Source organism: Oryzias melastigma, unplaced genomic scaffold (assembly GCF_002922805.2).
Source record: "Oryzias melastigma strain HK-1 unplaced genomic scaffold, ASM292280v2 sc00250, whole genome shotgun sequence".
Classification (NCBI taxonomy): domain Eukaryota; kingdom Metazoa; phylum Chordata; class Actinopteri; order Beloniformes; family Adrianichthyidae; genus Oryzias; species Oryzias melastigma.
In genome coordinates, this window is record NW_023416890.1 from 335,151 (window position 1) to 355,273 (window position 20,123).

Here is a 20,123-nt window from a genome sequence, read left to right on the forward strand (position 1 = left end):
AAGCTCGAGGGGGCCACACAAGATACTGAAAAGCATTTTGAGTTGCAGAAATTAAGTTTTGGAAGAAAATGGACTAGCCTGCCACATCTTCATTTCACTCTGATTTTATGGTGACTACACAATTGAGCCTCTGTAGGCTGAAAACTTTTATTTCCATTAAAAGACTTGGCATCCTTTTGTTCCTAAGACACTGCCCTGTCGTTATTTGTATAGATATCCAACTTCATATTGAGATCTGATGGATCGAATGTGTTTCTTTAAAGTGCTCCTTTAAATTTTGTGAGCAGTGTATGTATCTAGGAAAAGTCCATAGAGTGTGTAGTAAGGAGTTTTAAGGCCTTAAAACATTGTCCAATTCTACAGATTTCACTTATCGCAGGTTATTTTTAAAACGCATTGAACGAGAGAACACTGTTCTTGGAATAATTTCTAAGTTCTAAGTACAGATATTTTTACACTGGCTGAGTAATTACTTTGCCTGCGACCCTAAAACCAATGATGTTTTAGCCTGATACTAAGCAACCTTCTCTTTCTACTGACTGTATGCTCTGGGTAAAATGAAGTGGATATTAAAGGAAAATCCCCATCACTTTGAATCTGGAGTGGAACAACATTCATTTCTAGAAAACCCTTAAAAAGTAGGTGTTTTATTAGAATCAAGATAAGCTGAGCAACAAGGAAACTAAGATCAGTATGGCCATGTGTGCGTTTTCAATCTGAGCAAGATTTCTGGGTAAACTAAACTAAAGTAAGCTAAGCTAAGATAAATTAAATTTTACTAAACTATGTGCTCTCCACGTCCCGGACTTCCTTCAGGATTTGTGTTTTTACCTCTGAGCTTTATGCTCACCTGCTACCTTAGAGTTTTTTTAGAACACCCACGTAACAGGGACCCACTGGGGATTTTTGGAAACTGTTTGCAGTGCAGCTTTTACATTGCGGTATGTCTCATCAAGGTTCTCATTGACGATGCTGAGGTCAAAATAGTGACCATAGGCCGCTTGGATTTTGTTGCTCTCATCACACGTCCTTTGTAGCTCATCATCCTGCAACACAAACCGTTAGACTGCATTCAGTCCTCAACCAAAGCATCACGCTCAGCTTCAGGAAGCTATGATGGCAAACATCAACTTTGTTCGCATGAGTGTGATGAAATAGCAAAGCACTGCACCGTCAGAGTCTTGGTATCCACTCCTGCTTCCACAGCTGAACAGTTCATGGCCTTCAGCACCTCAAAATCTGGAGCTTGGAGGAACACAACATATGGCAGGAACTCTGAGGTCCGCAGCACTTTGAGAGACTGCCGAGATCACAGGTGAGACAAACACATAGGAAACTCTTCTTGAGATTCAGAGGGAAGGAAAACTGAACACACAAGTCAGAACCATGTGCAGTTACCAGAAACAGCTTTACTACGTCTAAATTCTAAAATCACTGAAATGAAAAAGTCCAACTCTGATGTGCTTGTGGGGCTTCCGGCCCCCATGATCAGCAATTTGTTTGGATTTTGTAAACAGACCTACCTGTGGGTTAGCATCTAGGATGCAGATGCGTCCTGCCTCAACCACCTCATGTATGGAATCTATCTTCAAACCGTACAGATTGCCCTCAAACTCTCCATATTCAAGGAAACGGCCATTCTTGATTTCAGCTTCCATCTTGCTGCGGCTGGTGAACGCATACATCCGACTTTCTCGCTCCCCCTTTTTGGGCTTTCTTGAAGTGTCTGAGTGAATATAAAAAAAATCAGATTTTGTTATTTCATAATTAGTCCCATCTAACATAGAAACTAAGAGCAGAAATATTTAAAATGTTATATGACTTTTTCCACAAATCAATTAACATTAAGCACTTTAAAAATTTAGACAGAATAACAACAGCATCAAAACCCAACAGCAAAACACTTAAGATATAAAACTAAACTACTGAGCAGGAGCACAGGCATCCATTCATACATGGAATTGTGGTCCCAAAAAGCTCTGGATCCCTGAGCAGGAGCTTGGCTTTAAGTCTACGTCTGCCAACACCCTGGGCACCAATCAAAATCAAAGTTTTTCTTTTGAAAGGCGGGACCTTGGCAACCTCTTCATATAGCAGGATTTCATGTCGGTCAAACTCTGCAAAGAAACAAAAAGCACAGTAGACAAAAGTACGGAAATGTCTCACATTAGACATCACTAAAAATCCACCCACATCTACCCGACATTTTTTCAGAAACACCTCATAGACACAAAACATGGTCCCTTAACAGAAACAAACCAGAGATAATGCTAAAGGCTTAGTCACAACTGTACAGGTGCTGAGCAATTGCTTAGTTGTGGCAGGAATTTTTGCATGGTGGTCCATGGCGCAGCAGTAGAGCAGTCAACCTCTGATCAGAAGATTTCTAGTTTGATTTCTGCCTTCCCCATCCATGTGTCAAAGTGTCTTTGGGTAAGACACTGAACCCCACATTGCCTCTCGTGGAAGGTTGGCACTAGTGTTCACCAGTGGAGTTGTCATCAGTCTGTGAATGGGTGAACAGTGAATGGAACTGTGGCCTTTGAGGAAGGTAGAAAAGTGCTACCCAAGTATAGGCCATTTTGGCCATTACAGTTGTTTGGCTTCAACAGAACCACTCAGCTTCAATTTCTTGATCAAAATTTGAACAGAGCTGACTGGCATTTTCAGTTCATTTAATATCTTCTTATATTTCTTGTTTTGTACGGTTCAGTTACTCTCATCTCTGTACAGGAGGCACAGCATGAAAGAGATTAATTGACAAGATCTGCAGCCAATCAGGACGCAGAACAGTGCAGCAGTGTTTTAGAAAACAAACAAACAAACAAACAAAAAAAAGCTTGCAGAGTTGCTTAAAAAAATAAGAGACCGTGAAAGGTGAAGCACAATATAATGAGGGAACACTGCATTCAAAAAATAGTCTTCCACATTAGCAATCCCAATTCACCTGAATTATTTCACCTACAGCATAGGATGGGATAAACTGCAATATTTTAAATGCATCTTCAAAACTGCAACAGTTGACCTTCAAAATTCCCCTGTATTTGCCATTCTCCCAAAATACTTTCACACTGGGGCTTTAGCTTCCGTGTTGACATTCTTTCAGCTACTGCAAAGCTTCAACTGTTTGCAAAATTAATTTAAATCCAGTACATTCTAAATGTTGCGCTAAAATGCAACACCATACAGTAGTAAAGTGCTCACACAAATCATGTAAATCAGATGATTCTGTCCCAGAGAAAAGCAGCTCTGTGCAGTAAAGCAACACTTTACGTTTGTCAAGAGGCACAAAGCTGAAGTGAAAGGATGCTTTTTTGAATTCTCACAGGTTCTTACTGCTGTCAGTAATGAAATAGAGGACTTACCTGCATTTTTTGTGGTAACATACATCATCTTTTTCTTCTTCTTCACTCCAAGAGCAGTACAGAGGTTCCCTTAACGGTCAAACACAAAAAAATAAATGTTAAAAAGTTGACAGTTCTTCACAGACTAAGTGAAGTTGTTTTTTTATCTGCTGGGAAACAAATAGTCAAAATGCCATTCAAGAGATTCTGGGACAGTTTGATGATTAATCAGTGCAACCAATGATTAAACAACACAATCCAATTCTTTCACGTGCCAGCCCGAAACGCTCAGAGTTGTGTCTGGAAGGCCATCCAACGTAAACCAAAGGCAAATCACAAACTGAACTTTCATACCAAACCGGTTTTGTCCCTGGTTAAAACAGCTGCTACCAGTGCTGTTGACCTCCTGGATGATAGACAATTAATGGTGGAAGAATATAAGTACAGAGAAAAGAGAAAAAAGGCAAGGAAAGAGAGAAGGAACTTTCATACTCGACATATTGGGTAACAAATAAGGAGACAGGAGTTGGTTGTCATGATGACGTAATGTTTAAAACATGGTGAAAACAGCAAGAACAGTGAAATAGGTTTGATTTTGAGAAATGTACTGGATGCATTTACTTCACTCGCGTGATTTCTGGTTTAGGTCGTTAGTAGTCCTAACTTCACAAAAGTGCTCAGACTCAACTCCAGCATTTGGCAAAAATTTGAACCAAGCACAGCAGATCTGAAGCGCCGGAGAGGCCAGATCTCAGAGATTGGACGTGATTAAATACAGTGAAGGTTTCTGTTGCACTTTTCAAGTTATGTGACAACTCTGCATGGGACCCCGAATGGTTGCTGTGTGAGTCCAGGGTAAGAATGATATGAGAAAGACATTGAAGAGGATGAAGAGTGGAAATGCAGTTTTTCCAGACAACATTCCTCTGGAGGTATGGAAGGTATGTCACTGGAGAAGAACAGAGAAGGTCAGAAAGACCTTAATTGTCGTTGTAAATAATAATAAATTCTTTGACAGGATACAAAAACGCCTGGTCAGGCAGCGGAGGGATCCCCACCTCCCTGCCACCACCACTCGCTGTCCGCTCGCCAGTCAGCCTTCCAGGGCAGCTTCGCCCAACAGTTCCTGGGATAGGCTCTGGCACCCTCTAGACCCCATAAGGAAATATAGTGGGTTCAGAAAATGCATGGAAAATAACAAAAAACAAGAAAGATAACTTAGAGCTAAAGTAAGTTAATTGGCAGCCGACCCTTGTGGCAGTCATTAGAATCATCAGAAGAAACACAATACCCAGCTTTCTTCATTTTTCTGAATTTCTTTTCTTTTTTTTTGCTGGCATATGGGAGGAGTTGTATTATTTCAGCTTTATCCATGCACACTTAAATTTAGTATCATTATTTTATCGTTCAATTATTTTTTTTAGCTTTTACCTGTATTATAATGTTCATTCCTCACTATGATCCATTCATGCATTTCTGAGCAGTCCTCTAAAAACCTGCGTTTTGAGCACCAGCCCCTCCCAACCCACATAAATATACTGTATAAGCGGGTTCTCACAAGTTGACTTAGCAAACTGAGAACAGCCCCTTCCATCAGTAGTCCATGCTGCCAGCACCCTTCCACTAACACCCATACACACACACACACACGCACACCCACACACACACACACCCACACACTTTCTCTGCAGAGCTAACTGTGAAACTCTTTCATTTTAAATGTACATTATGATATATCTTCCAATTGTGTCCTGTCTCCAATAGCCAATGGGTCTAACAGGTGTTCATTACTTTAGATGCCAGACTCTAATAGTGACCGGGCTCCTTTCAGACCCCCAAAAGCTGAAGTTTTTGTTCAAACCTGCAATCTGTTGTGCACAAAATACACATTCAAGCTCATTGTGCAGCAAAGATGTACATGTAATTCAAGTAGTTCAAATTAAAAGTAAAAGCTGCCACGAAGAACCTCTCAATCCTGTTAGCAGACAACAACCAGACACATATTCAGTTTGTTTTAATGAATGCTGCAAAAGAGCAGAACTAAAGGGAGAACTCATGGCTCTCTCCGTTCTGTACAACAGTGGAAACCCTTTGACTTGCTGCCTTCAATGTGTTCCAACTTGAGACTTATCACCAACAGCATAGCTCATAGGTCATTTCAGTTTCTATTGCAAATGAAACACATTTTCAAATCATTATTGTAAAAAAGAACGTGCTTCGTCCTTCCTTAGTTAAGTACAAGAGAGCATTTCTATCCAGAATTTTTGTGTTTCATCCATAATAAACAGCTGCCCTGAATGATAATCATCCTCCGCGATTATCAGGATATTTCTGAGCTGATGCCATTTCTCCATGCAGGCTCACTGTGAGTGTGTACGCGCCTGTGGGTGTGTGCGTGTGTGTGCATAGCGGACAGGATGGCTTGCTACTCAACTGCGCTCCCTTCCTGGGAAATTCAAGCAGCACTGTTGGAAGCAAAAGTTTCCTACAAGTATCTTGAGTTGTCAGAGTTTTTGTGACAAACCAGAAGAGTCACTGACTGAAAAAAAATCTGTGAATACGTGAAACTGCGGATAAAGAAACGCAAAAAAGCGGGGGGAAAGTGAGACTCTTCATCATATTTGTTTAATTAACTGCTAACGGTTGAGAAGCAGCTCTTGCATGTCTGTTTCCATCCTGCGGATGTTCTATGTTGGGCAGCAGAAAAGTACAAACATGGAAATATCAAAGTTGATCCAGCTACCTGCAGGCATCAACTCCACATCTCTCTTGACAAAGGCTTTTCTCTTCTCCTCCAACACTTGACTCGGGATCAGCCCTGTGCTCCCTCCTTCTACATGGCGGGCCTGCACAACACACAAGAACACAGAGATACCCAACTGTAACCAATGTTACCCGAGAGCTGAGAGATAAGTCGATTCATTCAAATTTATTGTTCCTTTACTATTTATTTTTTTGGAAAATCAAGATTATTTCCCAACTCTCTGCTTCCTTGGCCTTTCATTGCACAGAGTATGGTTAGCTCACCCATCTCTCGCAAAGTGCAGATGTGAAAGCAGCAGCTAGCAAAGGCAGAGCAGGCAAGGCAAAGAGAGAGAAAGCAAAGCCGCTTTCACCTCTGTCAGCATTTAGTTTTAGCTAATGAAGCAGTGGGACCATTGACTGTATATGTCTATGAGCGGGACATGAGGGGATTTCTAACAGGATCAGAACTGGAGGATGATCCTGATGGACTTACAGCAGCAACAGAAAATTTAATTAAAGTGTTGATTTGGAGACAATGCATACACATGGATGCTATCATGCTATGATGCTATATGTCAGGGGTAACCAGTTAAGATTTCAATGGTCTAGTTCTAAAAATAGCCTTCATACAAAGGTCCACTCAGTATATTTTGGGTTCATTTCAATAATCTTCACTTTTGCGTTCACATTAAGACACTCTTACAACAGCAAGCAAGGACAACTTCAGGCGTTATAGCAAAGTGAAATATTTTTTAATAATTACATAAATATAATAATAATAAACAAAATGTTTTTCATCCTAAAATAATGCAAACACAGTTTCAAGCTTTTACCTTCATGGTGTGACGGTTTTAGAATCACGGTTCAGATCATTTTTTGGATCAGTAAAAAGTTTAAAAAAAAAAAAAAAAAAAAAACAGCAAAAACAACAAGATAAAAGCTGAATACATTTGTGGAAACGCTTCAAATCATATATTCAATAAGCATATAAAGTACTTCACACACAATATTTATATATGCAACATCAAAACATTTAATCATTGAGGTCTATTTATTAAAACAAAACATCTTTAAACTTTGAACACAAACAAAATGTTAAAACATGGAGTTTCTAATTACATTAGCATGTCTTTAGACCAAATCTACAAAAACTGACCTAAAAGAATGTTTAAAAACAGTGTTGAAAATACATAATCTATCTGGAGTTCCCTTAAAATACAAATGTTCTCATCCCACCCCCAAATGTCCAAATTAAATCATAAATAAAACAGTTAAAATAATTTTTTGGTATTACTTGTTTTATTGAAACTAACTGTGGGAACATTTAAACATTTAAAATAATTATTATTATCTGTAAAATGTGGCACGTCTTTTTGGCTTGCCATACAATCGTCCCCTGATGCCACCGGGTAGTCTGTTACAGAGCAGCGACTTTTCTTTTGCGGGACAGTTACTGCTCCTTATTAGGAGATTCTCTGAATCAAGAAATGGAAACGTGTATCGATGTTTTTATTCAGCTCCTAAAATTATTACTCTTTTTTTTTACTTGTCCCGTCTAACAGCTGAGCAAACAGATGCGGGCTGAGAGCCTCTAGTGTTGGGCAGATTTTACTGTCACAACAGGGATTTATTGAGTATAAACCCCGTTGTATTTATTGCTAAACTTTATTTATATTGATCAGTTTGTATCTTTTTTTTTTTTTTGGTTGGACCGGACGTAAAAGAAGATGGGGCATCTCTGTGAGCAATCAGGAGATGCCCTGTTAAGGCCTTCTCATCAATTTTAACTGTACCCTTTAGTACACACACCTCTAACACCACAAATATACACTCTAACAAACAAACACGCATGCATCACACAAGGAAGGTGGACCTACGACCTTCTGTCCCCACCCCCTCCCTGGCGGGAGGGGGCGGGGAACCTCGGCCTCTGTAAAATAATGTCAGAATTTGCTGGCCAAACTTGCCAGATTTTGGTGACTGGTGTTGAGACTTCGAACTTGGAGCATCAAAGCCATTTCAAAGCTGTTGTTACAAGAACTGCTCTGCTGAGAGTGTGCAGTGTTTCTCTTCATGAGAGCTCAAGCTAGCGGTAGCTCACAAAACACCTGCTGCTTTCTTCTACATTTGTACATCTTTTCTTTAGTTGTACTTTGTGTTTCAGGCCAATTCCAAACAACCTAAAATTGTTTAGTAATTTTTGTTAAAGAAAGTAAAAACTAGAGCAAATCACTTATTAAAATCAAAATATAATTTGGAATGAAAAAAGATCAGATATTTTATTTTTTGGCCAAATTGCCTGGCCCTATGTTATCCATCAATAAAATCAAGCATGAAACAATAAATCACTGCTTGTGCAAACACTCTGCAAGGCGAACACACTCACCTGCCACCAGTTCACATCGTCCTGGTTGACAATCTGCAGAATGTCCCCAGCTTGAAACCTTAGGCCCGCCTCCTTACAAGGAATTAGATTGTCATTTTCTGGGTCATAGTTGTAGTGACACTTGAAGAAGACCTGGAGGCACAAACGTCTCCACTTGTCAGTTCCTAACAGTGGTTCTAACAATGAACAGGTTCTTTAAAGAAAACATGCAGGAGAGCTCAGCCACCTGTCGAGGGGGGATTGCCTCATGATAGCTGGGCAGGATCTTTAGAACCACAATCCCACTGGCTGCTTGCAGCTCCTCCTGCAACACTCTCGGGTCCCTGCCAACCTCCCGTCCATTCACCTGCAGCATAGATAGAGAGGAAAACCAAACAACGAAGAAAGTCATGCAACTTTCTTTTGATTATTTTTTTTAAGTCATTTAAATTTCTGAAAGAGGCCTCTAAAGGACAATTATTGCCTTTATTTTAACAGATAAAAGACCCGTTGAGATCAAGATCTCATTTCCAAGGGTGACCTGGCCAAGATGTCATAATGCATGTAATAATGCATGTCATAATGAATGTTATAATGCATGTCATAATGCATGTCATAACGCATGTCATAATGCATGTCATAACGCATGTCTTAATGCATGTCAAATGCATGTCTTAATGCATGTCATAACGCATGTCATAATGCATGACTTAATGCATGTCATAACGCATGTCATAATGCAAGTCATAACGCATGTCATAATGCATGTCATAATGCACGTCATAACGTATGTCAAATGCATGTCTTAATGCATGTCATAACGCATGTCATAATGCATGTCATAACGCATGTCATAATGCAAGTCATAACGCATGTCATAATGCATGTCTTAATGCACGTCATAACGTATGTCATAATGCATGTCTTAATGCATGTCATAATGCATGTCATAACGCATGTCATAATGCATGTCTTAACGCACGTCATGCCGCATGTCTTAATGCACGTCATAACGCATGTCATAATGCATGTCATAACGCATGTCAAATGAATGTCATAATGCATATCTTAATGCATGTCTTAATGCATGTCATAACGCATGTCATAATGCATGTCATAATGCATGTCATAACGCATGTCAAATGCATGTCTTAATGCATGTCATAACGCATGTCAAATGCATGTCATAACGCATGTCAAATGCATGTCTTACTGCATGTCATAATGCATGTCTTAATGCATGTCATAATGCATGTCATAAAGTATGTCAAATGCATGTCATAATGCATGTCATAACACATGTCAAATGCATGTCTTAATGCATGTCTTAATGCACGTCATAACGTATGTCATAATGCATGTCTTAATGCATGTCATAATGCATGTCATAAGGCATGTCATAATGCATATCATAAGGCATGTCATAATGAATGTCATAATGCATATCATAAGGCATGTCATGAGGCATGTCATAATGCATGTCATAAAGCATGTCATAATGAATGCCATAATGGACGTCATAATGAATGTCATAATGAATATCATATTGCATGTCATAAGGCATGTCATAATGAATGTCATAATGCATGTCATAAAGCATGTCATGAGGCATGTCATAATGAACGTCATAATACATGTCATAATGAATGTCATAATGCATGTCATAATGAATTTCATAATAAACATCATAAGGCATGTCATGAGGCATGTCATAAAGAATGTCATAATGAATGTCATAATGCATGTCAAAAGGCATGTCATAATGAATGTCATAATGCATGTCATAATGCATGTCATAATGAACGTCATGAGGCATGTCATAATGAATGTCATAATGCATGTCATAATGAATGTCATAATGAATGTCATAATGAATGTCATAATGCATGTCATAATAAATGTCATAATGCATGTCATAAGGCATGTCATAATGAACGTCATAATGCATGTCATAATGAACGTCATAATGCATGTCATAATGAATGTCATAATGAATATCATAAGGCATGTCATGAGGCATGTCATAAAGAATGTCATAATGAATGTCATAATGCATGTCAAAAGGCATGTCACGAGGCATGTCATAATGAACGTCATAATGCATGTCATAATGAACATCATAATGCATGTCATAATGAATGTCATAATGCATGTCATAATGAATGTCATAATGAATATCATAAGGCATGTCATGAGGCATGTCATAAAGAATGTCATAATGAATGTCATAATGCATGTCAAAAGGCATGTCATGAGGCATGTCATAATGAATGTCATAATGCATGTCATAACGCATGTCATAACGCATGTCATAAAGCATGTCATAACGCATCTCATAATGAATGTTTCGTGTTTGGCTCTTGCCGAGGACAGACGCACTTTTTTTCTCTCCTCCCCTCCTGTGTTGCTCCCAAGGCTTCCGTTTGTCTCCCTGTGAGCTGCTGTTTTTGCCCTCGACTACTCTTCTGCTTTTTGAACTCTGAAAATGGATCTGATCCACTGGTCTTTTAATGCGATCGACAAAATGTACTCCACACTAAGGAAAGGGAAAGCGGACCCCTCCTGCCCAGACAGAACCCATGCGGCTGGATACACCAACGATCCATGGGGCAAGAGGAGGCTTATGTGTCTGGCCCAGCTGTCTGTGGAAGATGTTGAAGATGTATATCTACTTGTCTTCTGCCCTCAGCCAAATGCACTAATTCAGCTTATGCAGCGAGCTAAACATAAAGGGCTACAAAAACTCCCAAACTCGTTTTTTCTTGAGCCACTTTTTAATTTGTAAAAAAATCATCGCTTCTCACAAGGTTGCGGATACATAAATCAGCTTTTCCTTTCAGCGCATGCGCACATTCAGCCTGCACGCATCCGGCGCTGTTTTCCCAGGCTGACCCCACCTTATCATACCACATATGGCCACTAGAGGGCAGCGTAAGACAAAATACTTAGAACTTTACAATGAAACGTTAATCTTATTGCCTCAAACAAGAATAAATAACAATTAAAACCATATTAAACTAATAACAAAAAACATGCCATATTGGGGAGGCAGAACAACTTGTGTTCCTGATTTTTAAGTTTTCTCGCTATTGGGATCGGAGGATATCTCAACTTTCAGGTGGTCTCGGAGGTGAAGCTCATGAGAAGCGAGGTGATGGTCGCTAAAAGTGAGCTGAAGACGGTGAGAGGCGAGCAGTCTAATCTCTTTGGGAAGTTATTTCAGGAAGTAGAGACTCTTGGTGTCGGACTTTCACAAGTGGATCAGAAGCAGTCTGTCACTCTTGCCCATCTGAGCAGAGTGCTCCCGACCCTTGAACTTGTGCGGAAGATGGATGTCAACTTGGAGTGACTTACTGCCTGAACTGAAGGGAGACTGGTCTAAATTGCCCACATTCCGGCCCATTTTAAAATTCGCCTCAAAGACTCAGTCAGACCAGTGAAGGACTCAGCCTGCAGTACAAAAACAACTGATGGTGCCTGAAACAATTTTATCTTATCGGATCTCCCCTAGCCGATGGCGCTGCCTTGGCATATCGCTTCTACAGAGTGTGAAAGACAGCTGTGTGTGGAGACGAAAACTGCTGCTCATCCCTCCTTGACCTCGGCATTCCTGCAATCTCCCTCCCAAGCGTAGTCTGGATGTGTGCTCTTGGAGGCAGCTAAAGGACTATTGCATAGGCATTTTTGCGGCCAAATTTGGCAAACCTGTCTTTTCTGGGTGAAAAGCTCCGTTTTGGTCACGTGGTGCGTGTGATGTCACAGGGGTAAACATAGCAAGATGGCTTCTCCTTTGAGTGTTGGAGCTAGCGATAGCGGCGATATTTCAAGGTCCACAATTTTGTCTTCAGACTCAGATTGTGGAAACATTTGTTCTGAAGTGACGCTGATTCAGAGGCGCCGTGTGCTTGTGGTTTGAGGACTGTAAAGCCCTATCAATTTGAGCCGGCAGCGCGGAAAGTAAGAGCTCACAATGGCAATGACACTGACAGTGACGCTGAGAATGCCGATGGAAACGAAAGCTGTCAGTTTATCAGAGCCATGCTTGAAGCTGGAAGACGTGGAGCATCTCGTGATGCTTTATTTACAGATCGGAACCTTTTGGCGACTCTAAATCAAATCATCAATGAAGCTGACTATCCGGGTCGGTAATGTAGTTTCATATGCAAAATAAAGAGCTTAGAGACATGTTTGCAGGACCGTCCGCCAGTTTATTATTTATTTATTTATTCACTTATTTAATCACTTTATTCACATACCCAGAAGCTCTTTCACTACCTTACTGTATGTCTCTGACATGCGCAGAAACCAAAGGAGAATGTAAACAGTGCTCCGTACGCCCCGTTCTTCACATGAATCGTCCCGTTTCAACACACAACAACAACAGGGGATGACAACAGTCTGTCACGTTAGCTAAATGATTAATAAACTGCAAATCAAACAAAGAAACTTCCAAACATGTGCAATGTTTTAAACATTCAGTTTACCTGTTAAAATCAGAAGCTTTTCACAGTTTAGTCGGTCTGGTTCTGCTCGCAGAGTTCATTCACAATAGGCTCATTTCGATTGTAAATCTCGTAAATTTACGACTTTAAAAATCATAATTTTATTATTATTATATTTTTTTGGGTGGCCCTAACACTCCGTCGGACCATAACACAGATGTTTACAGAATTAAACTTTGCCGCAGCGCACACACATACATGTATCTGCAGACACCCTGGGTCCGCCTGCATTCTGCTGCTGGCGCTGTCTCACTCACATGACGTCAACGCGTCACGTGACCCAAATCGAGCCGTTTCTGAAGCAGGGCGAAATGCAAGTGTGATTTGTCGTTGATTTTGTCAAATTTACAAAAACCTGTGTTTGTCAACGGTAATTATTTGTTATTTTTGATACATTAGAACATATGGAATATATCTGGATACGCATTTTAGCTTTGTCCCAGCCCATTACTAACCCTTTAAAAGGCATTCTGCTTTTTACTGCAATAACAAATTGTGTAGATATATTAATATTGTAATGTTTCTTTTTTCTTTTTCTTCTCTTACTAAATTGTGTTTTGATTTATTGGATGTATGCACCATTGTCACCAAGACAAAATTCCCCGTATGAGTAAAATCATACTTTGCAATAAAGCTGCTTCTGATCATGACGTGAGGTTATATGGAAGTGGCTCCCATTGTAGCAGCAATGCAGTATTAACCAAACCTGTTGAGGACCAGTAGCAAGGGTGAGGATTTTGTGGTTTAGTTTGTTATATATGTTCAAAGTTGCCCTTGTCAGTCAGTTTCAGATTTGTCATGATCCAAAGCTGTCTCAAGTTAATTAATTGCCCCCAGCCTATTTACGTGTCTGGTTTTCAGTTACTCATTGTCAGGTTCAGTTCAGTCACCATTTTTGCTTCTCCGTGTTTTTTTCGTCATGTTTTGGTTCATTTATTAAATGCTTTAAGTATCTGTCACCAAGCCTGGTCTCCTGCATCTTGGGTTCACCACCCCTTAACAGAGAGTTGTCGTAGAGCTGGGCCTTGTATGGATTCCTGTAATATTGTTTCTGGACAGCAGTACCGAGACAGTCTAATTGCGAGTCTAATTGCAGTTTTGTTGTCAAGTATTATTTTGGGGGGAACTATAGAATGATATTTGTGCTACCATATTGCGAGATTAAAAACCTCTAAGTTGCAAACAAAATGTTAAGTGTTCCAAATAAAATATTTAATATTTGCTTGAAAACATTTTTTTTTGCTTTTGCAAACTTTTCTTTTTGCTTACAAAAAATATTTTTGAGTTTGCAAACTTTTTTTTTTTTCTTAATTTTTTTTTTTTGCGAATGAACATTTTTAGAAGTGTAGTCCCTCATCTGATAGAACCTAGACCAATCAGCAGGCTGTTTGGGGTGGCACAAAAGTAACGCTGAGAGAAAAAGTTTGCAAATGCAAATATATTTTTTGCAAGTGCAAAAAAAAGTTTGCAAACGCAGAAAAAAGTTTTTCAAAGCAAATATTAAATATTTTATTTGCAACACTTAACATTTTGTTTGCAACTTGGAAAATTTTGATCTGAAAACTCTGACTTCTGCTTGCAATATGCTAGCACAAATATCACTCCATAGGGAACTGGGTGGGTTGAGGGAGAAAACGTGGAGGAAGGGGTACTTTTTTGAGTAGATGCCCTTTTTTCTTTGAGTGTTTTTGTTTAACACTGTGTTTTTAGCGTGTATTTCATTTGCTTTTATGTTAATCGCTTTGAGTTTCATCTGAATAAAAAGCACTCTACAAATAAATAACATTTGAAGAAGAACATCATACAGTATGCAGTTAGTCACTGTGAGGGATTTCAGGTCCAGTAAAAGAGAAAGACAATGATAAAAAGAGTGGGAAAAGAAACTTCATTGTTGCTCTCTAAAAAAGGAAGCAGAGGTGCCTGGAGAGGGAAGCTGGTGAGTGAGAAAGATTCTACAGTAGGTTCTGTTTCGAGTGAATTTATGACTGAAAAACGGGAATCCTCCAGATGGTCAGCCTGCTCGTCATCAGCACGAGGCACATCCGACCTTTTACTTCGCTGTGCCGGTAGACCTGCTGCCTGGTGTAGGAATATTCCACAAGGAAAGGAATGATCCAGTGGGGATCAGTTCGCACCTAGCGGATCACGCAACGCACTGGGTTATCCAAACCAGATCCAGCAGCGTTTTCTGCCTTCCTCGGGCCCCGGCGACAGGCTTCTGCGGGCAGATTGCTTCAGCGCGAAGGTCCGAAACAGATCCGACAGGGATTTCGGTCTACCTTAGGCCCAGAGCGCCAGGCTGTACGGAACCAACGGGTAAGGGAGAGAAAAGTCTTGGAAGAAGTATTCATGCCTGACAGAGCACATGGAGGACGTGTTGGATGTTCGATTTCAGCTTTATGCAATAAACTGAGTCTCTAGTCCCCAAAAAGTTATTGAATTCAGTTATGTGCTGAAATTGAATCTCTGAAGTCCAAGAAATTAGAAGACATCGAAGCAAAAGACAAAAGGTTGGCTATCAAAAGCTTCCATTACAAAAAGAGTAGGTATAGTGGTGAAGACATGCGTGTGGCCATCTTGGATTCTGATGTTACGACGTGAAAACAATGCTGTTTTAACTTTAAGACTATGAAGAATAATTAGAGCTGTCAGGCGATTAAATTTTTTAATCGCGATTAATCGCATTTCCCGAGTTAACTCGCGATTAATCGCAAATTGATATGTGGCCTTTTTTTAAGGAAAAAAATATGGAATTCAAGTTTAACAGTTTAACAATTTAACTGTTCTACATTATTTATGAAAATAAGAATGGCAAAACTAATAGTTTTAATCAGAAATACTTTATTTTGTAACATTGTATTGAGATAAACTTTCTTAACAATAAAAGGCTGTAACATAAAATGCCTAACAAAAGCCCAAGTGCAAGTGAAGGGCATTTTAAATTCAAAACTTCAATCAACATTCAGTATAATAAAATAAAAAACATGAAAAATAAAATATAAAATATAAAAATAAAAAAAATTTCCATAACACTTTCATGTTCATTTTTTGTCAGGACCAAATCTTTTCCTCCTCTGCTGAACTGCAGTAATAAATGAAATAGAGATTTATCATTTCCAACTAACTTTTGTTTTTTAAAACCTTAAAGACTGAGAAAAGCGGGATACACTGACTGTGGATAGTTTGACAGTCTGTTACTGCCGCCGCGTTCTCTGGCTTCAGCTCGATGACGCGACATGTCCAGAGGAGCTCACGGATGAATATACCGGCAGACAGACCGCTATGCTGGGGCTGGATCACGCTTAAACCTCCAGAACATTTAAAACGCTTGCTGTTCGGAACGTCTGGGGTCCGCAGCTCTCGGGACGCGGCGCCAGACGCGAGCCGGTACCACCAGACGTGGTACTGGACGCGAACCAGAGCCGGGTTAGGGTGCAGGAGCTCTCCAGGTCCTAGCGCCGGCCGGTTTTAGCTCGCAGCTCGGTGGTTGGAGACCCGCCCGTGATCAAGTGAGAACAGCCGGTGAGTTAGAGGGCGGGACGCCCGCGCGCGCGGTATGGAAAGGCACGTATGAGAAACATCCGCGATTAATGCGTCAAAAAAATTGTCGGCGTCAAGCACGTGTCAGATTAACACGTTTTTAACGCGACAAATCTGACAGCCCTAAGAATAATAATTATGTTTTTTTTTTTAAATAGAGTAGAATCTGAATTTGTCAATGTAGCCACGAGGGGGCCCAAACCAGTGTCTCATTGTGCCGGTCCCAAGCCCAGATAAATACAGAGGGTTGTGTCAGGAAGGGCATCCGACGTAAAATCTTTGCCAAATCAAATATGTGAATCAGACCTACGATATCCATACCGGATCAGTCGAGGCCCGGGTTAACAACGACCGCCATCGGTGCTGTTCACCGACAGGGTGAAGGTGGAAATTGGACTACTGTTGGTGGAAGAAGGAGAGGAGGAAGGCGGGTTCGTAGGGAGAGAGAGAAGAGGAAAGTCACTAGTGTTGGACTGAGAGTTGGGACTTTGAATGTTGGAACTATGACAGGAAAGGATAGAGAGTTAGTTCACATGATGAAAAGGAGAAAGGTAGACATACTGTGTGTCCAGGAGACCAGGTGGAAAGGTAGTAAGGCTAGAAGTTTAGGAGCAGGGTTCAAGTTGTTCTATCATGGTGGAGATGGGAAGAGAAATGGAGTAGGAGTTATCCTAAAGGAGGAGTTTGTTAGGAGTGTTGTGGAGGTAAAAAGAGTGTCAGATAGAGTGATGAGTTTGAAGATAGAAATGGAGGGTGTCATGTTCAATGTTGTTAGTGGGTATATCTCAAAGGTAGGATGTGAAATGGAAAAGAAGGAGAAGTTCTGGTTGGATCTTGATGAAGTGATGATGAACATCCCTGGAAATGAGAGAGTTGTCATTGGTGCAGATTTCAATGGTCATGTTGGTGCAGGAAACCGAGGTGATGAGGAGGTGATGGGCAGGTTTGGTATCCAGGAGAGGAATGTAGAAGGACAGATGGTGGTTGATTTTGCAAAAAAGATGGAAATGGCGATAGTGAATACATTCTTTGAGAAGAGACAGGAACATAGAGTGACCTATAAGAGTGGAGGTAGAAGCACACAGATAGACTACATCTTGTGTAGACGGTGTAATCTGAAGGAGATCAGTGACTGTAAAGTAGTGGTTGGTGAGAGTGTTTCCAGACAGCACAGGATGGTGGTGTGTAGAATGACTCTGGTGGTGAAGAAGATGAAGAAAGAGAGGGCAAAGGCAGAGAAGAGGACAAACTGGTGGAAGCTGAAAAAAGAAGATTGTTGCATGACTTTTAAGAAACAGTTGAAACAGGCTCTGGGTGGTCAGGAGGTACTCCCAGATGACTGGATAACTACAGCTAATGTGATCAGGGAGACAGGTAGGAGTGTACTTGGTGTGTCATCAGGAAAGAAAGTTGATAAGGAGACTTGGTGGTGGAATGAGGAGGTGCAGGAGTGTATACAAAGTAAGAGATTAGCTAAGAAGAAGTGGGACACTGAGAGGACTGAGGAGAGTAGACAGGAGTTTAAGGAGGTGCAGCGTAAGGTGAAAGTAGAGGTGTCAAAGGCCAAACAAAGAGCTTATGATCACTTGTACGGTTGGGTAATAAAGAGGGAGAGACTGACCTGTACAGATTAGCAAGGCAGAGAGACAGAAACGGGAAGGACATACAGCAGGTTAGGCTATCAAGGATAGGAATGGTAATGGAGTGACTGGTGTCAGTGGTGTAATGGAAAGATGGAAAGAATACTTTGAAGAGTTGATGAATGAAGAGAATGAGAGAGAACAAAGAGTAGAAGAGGTGACGGTTGTGGAGCAGGAAGTAAGAAAGATTAGTAAAGGTGAAGTGAGAGGGGCTTTGAAGAGGATGAAGAGTGGAAAGGCTCTTGGTCCTGATGATATACCTGTGGAGGTATGGAAGTGTCTAGGAGAGATGGCAGTGGAGTTTTTGACCGGGTTGTTCAACAGGATCTTAGGTGGTGAGAAGATGCCTGAGGAATGGAGGAGAAGTGTGATGGTGCCCATTTTTAAGAATAAGGGAGATGTGCAGAGTTGTGGTAACTACAGAGGAATAAAGCTGATGAGCCATACAATGAAGGTGTGGGAAAGAGTAGTGGAAGCCAGACTAAGAGCAGAAGTGAACATTTGTGAGCAGCAGTATGGTTTCATGCCAAGAAAGAGCACTACAGATGCAACATTTGCTTTGAGGATGTTGATAGAGAAGTACAGAGAAGGTCAGAGAGAGCTCCACTGTGTCTTTGTAGATCTGGAGAAAGCTTATGACAGAGTGCCCAGAGAGGAACTATGGTATTGTATGAGGAAGTCTGGAGTGACAGAGAAGTATGTCCGAGCAGTGCAGGACATGTATGAGGGCTGTAAGACAGTGGTGAGGTGTGCTGTAGGGGTGACAGAGGAGTTCAAGGTGGAGGTGGGATTACATCAGGGATCAGCTCTGAGCCCCTTCCTGTTTGCAATGGTGATGGACAGACTGACGGATGAGGTTAGACAGGAATCACCATGGACTATGATGTTTGCAGATGATATTGTGATTTGTAGTGAGAGCAGGGAACAGGTGGAGGTGGAGTTAGAGAGGTGGAGGTTTGCCCTGGAAAGGAGAGGAATGAAGGTTAGCCGCAGTAAGACCGAGTACATGTGTGTGAATGAGAGGAACCAGAGTGGAAGAGTGAGGTTACAGGGAGAAGAGATAAAGAAGGTGGAGGAGTTTAAGTATTTAGGGTCAACAGTACAGAGTAATGGAGAGTGTGGAAAAGAAGTGAAGAGGAGAGTGCAAGCAGGTTGGAATGGGTGGAGAAAAGTGTCAGGTGTGATGTGTGACAGAAGAGTTTCAGCACAAATGAAAGGAAAGGTGTACAAGACTGTGGTGAGACCAGCCATGTTGTTTGGACTAGAAACAGTGGGACTGAAGAAAAGACAGGAAGCAGAGCTGGAGGTAGCAGAGATGAAGATGCTGAGGTTCTCTTTGGGAGTGACCAGGATGGATAGGATCAGGAATGAATACATCAGAGGGACAGCACATGTTAGAGGTTTTGGAGATAAAGTCAGAGAGGCCAGACTGAGATGGTTTGGACATGTTCAGAGGAGAGACAGTGAATATATTGGTAGAAGGATGCTGAGTCTAGAGCTGCCAGGAAAGAGGTCTAGAGGAAGACCAAAGAGGAGGTTTATGGATGCAGTGAATGAAGACATGAAGGTGGCTGGTGTTAGAGTGGAGGATGCCGAAGACAGGCTTAGATGGAGGAAAGCGATTCGCTGTGGCGACCCCTGAAGGGAAAAGCCGAAAGGAAAAGAAAAAGAAGAATCTGAATTTGTCATCACTGGACTACGACAAAATAAAAATCTTCCCGTTTAATAGTCAGTAAAAACACATATCCATACAGGACATAAACCTATAAATAACACTATAGCACTTCACTTGATGCTGGCATTTATGAGTCAACTTAACCGTTGTAGCTGAAATATCAATCTGACCTCTTTAATGACATCTCCAACATGCAGCAGGCCCTGCTGGTCTATCATTCCACCATGGAGGATGCGCGCTATCACCAGGTCTCCTCCCTCCACTTTAAACGTTACACCCTGTGAAATCATATATAAGTTCACAAAGAAATCA

At 40.9% G+C, this 20,123-nt stretch overlaps 1 protein-coding gene across 3 annotated transcripts in view; it reads right to left on the reverse strand.

Moving 5' to 3' along the window:
- Positions 1–631: 631 nt before the first annotated feature.
- LOC112138827 (MAGUK p55 subfamily member 2) overlaps positions 632–20,123 on the reverse strand; it is a 50,216-nt gene continuing 30,724 nt past the window's right edge. For 2 of the 3 annotated variants that reach the window (XM_024261477.2, XM_024261473.2), the window contains 10 exons: positions 19,982–20,089; positions 8,702–8,821; positions 8,476–8,607; positions 6,088–6,190; positions 4,403–4,492; positions 3,366–3,434; positions 1,956–2,117; positions 1,524–1,726; positions 1,172–1,300; positions 632–1,046 (listed from right to left, as the gene is read on the reverse strand). In XM_024261477.2, the coding sequence (XP_024117245.1) occupies positions 870–1,046; positions 1,172–1,300; positions 1,524–1,726; positions 1,956–2,117; positions 3,366–3,434; positions 4,403–4,492; positions 6,088–6,190; positions 8,476–8,607; positions 8,702–8,821; positions 19,982–20,089 (1,293 nt within the window). In that variant the 3' untranslated portion in view covers positions 632–869. The remainder of the gene's footprint in view (positions 1,047–1,171; positions 1,301–1,523; positions 1,727–1,955; positions 2,118–3,365; positions 3,435–4,402; positions 4,493–6,087; positions 6,191–8,475; positions 8,608–8,701; positions 8,822–19,981; positions 20,090–20,123) is intronic. The other variant, XM_024261476.2, reaches the window with a different exon arrangement.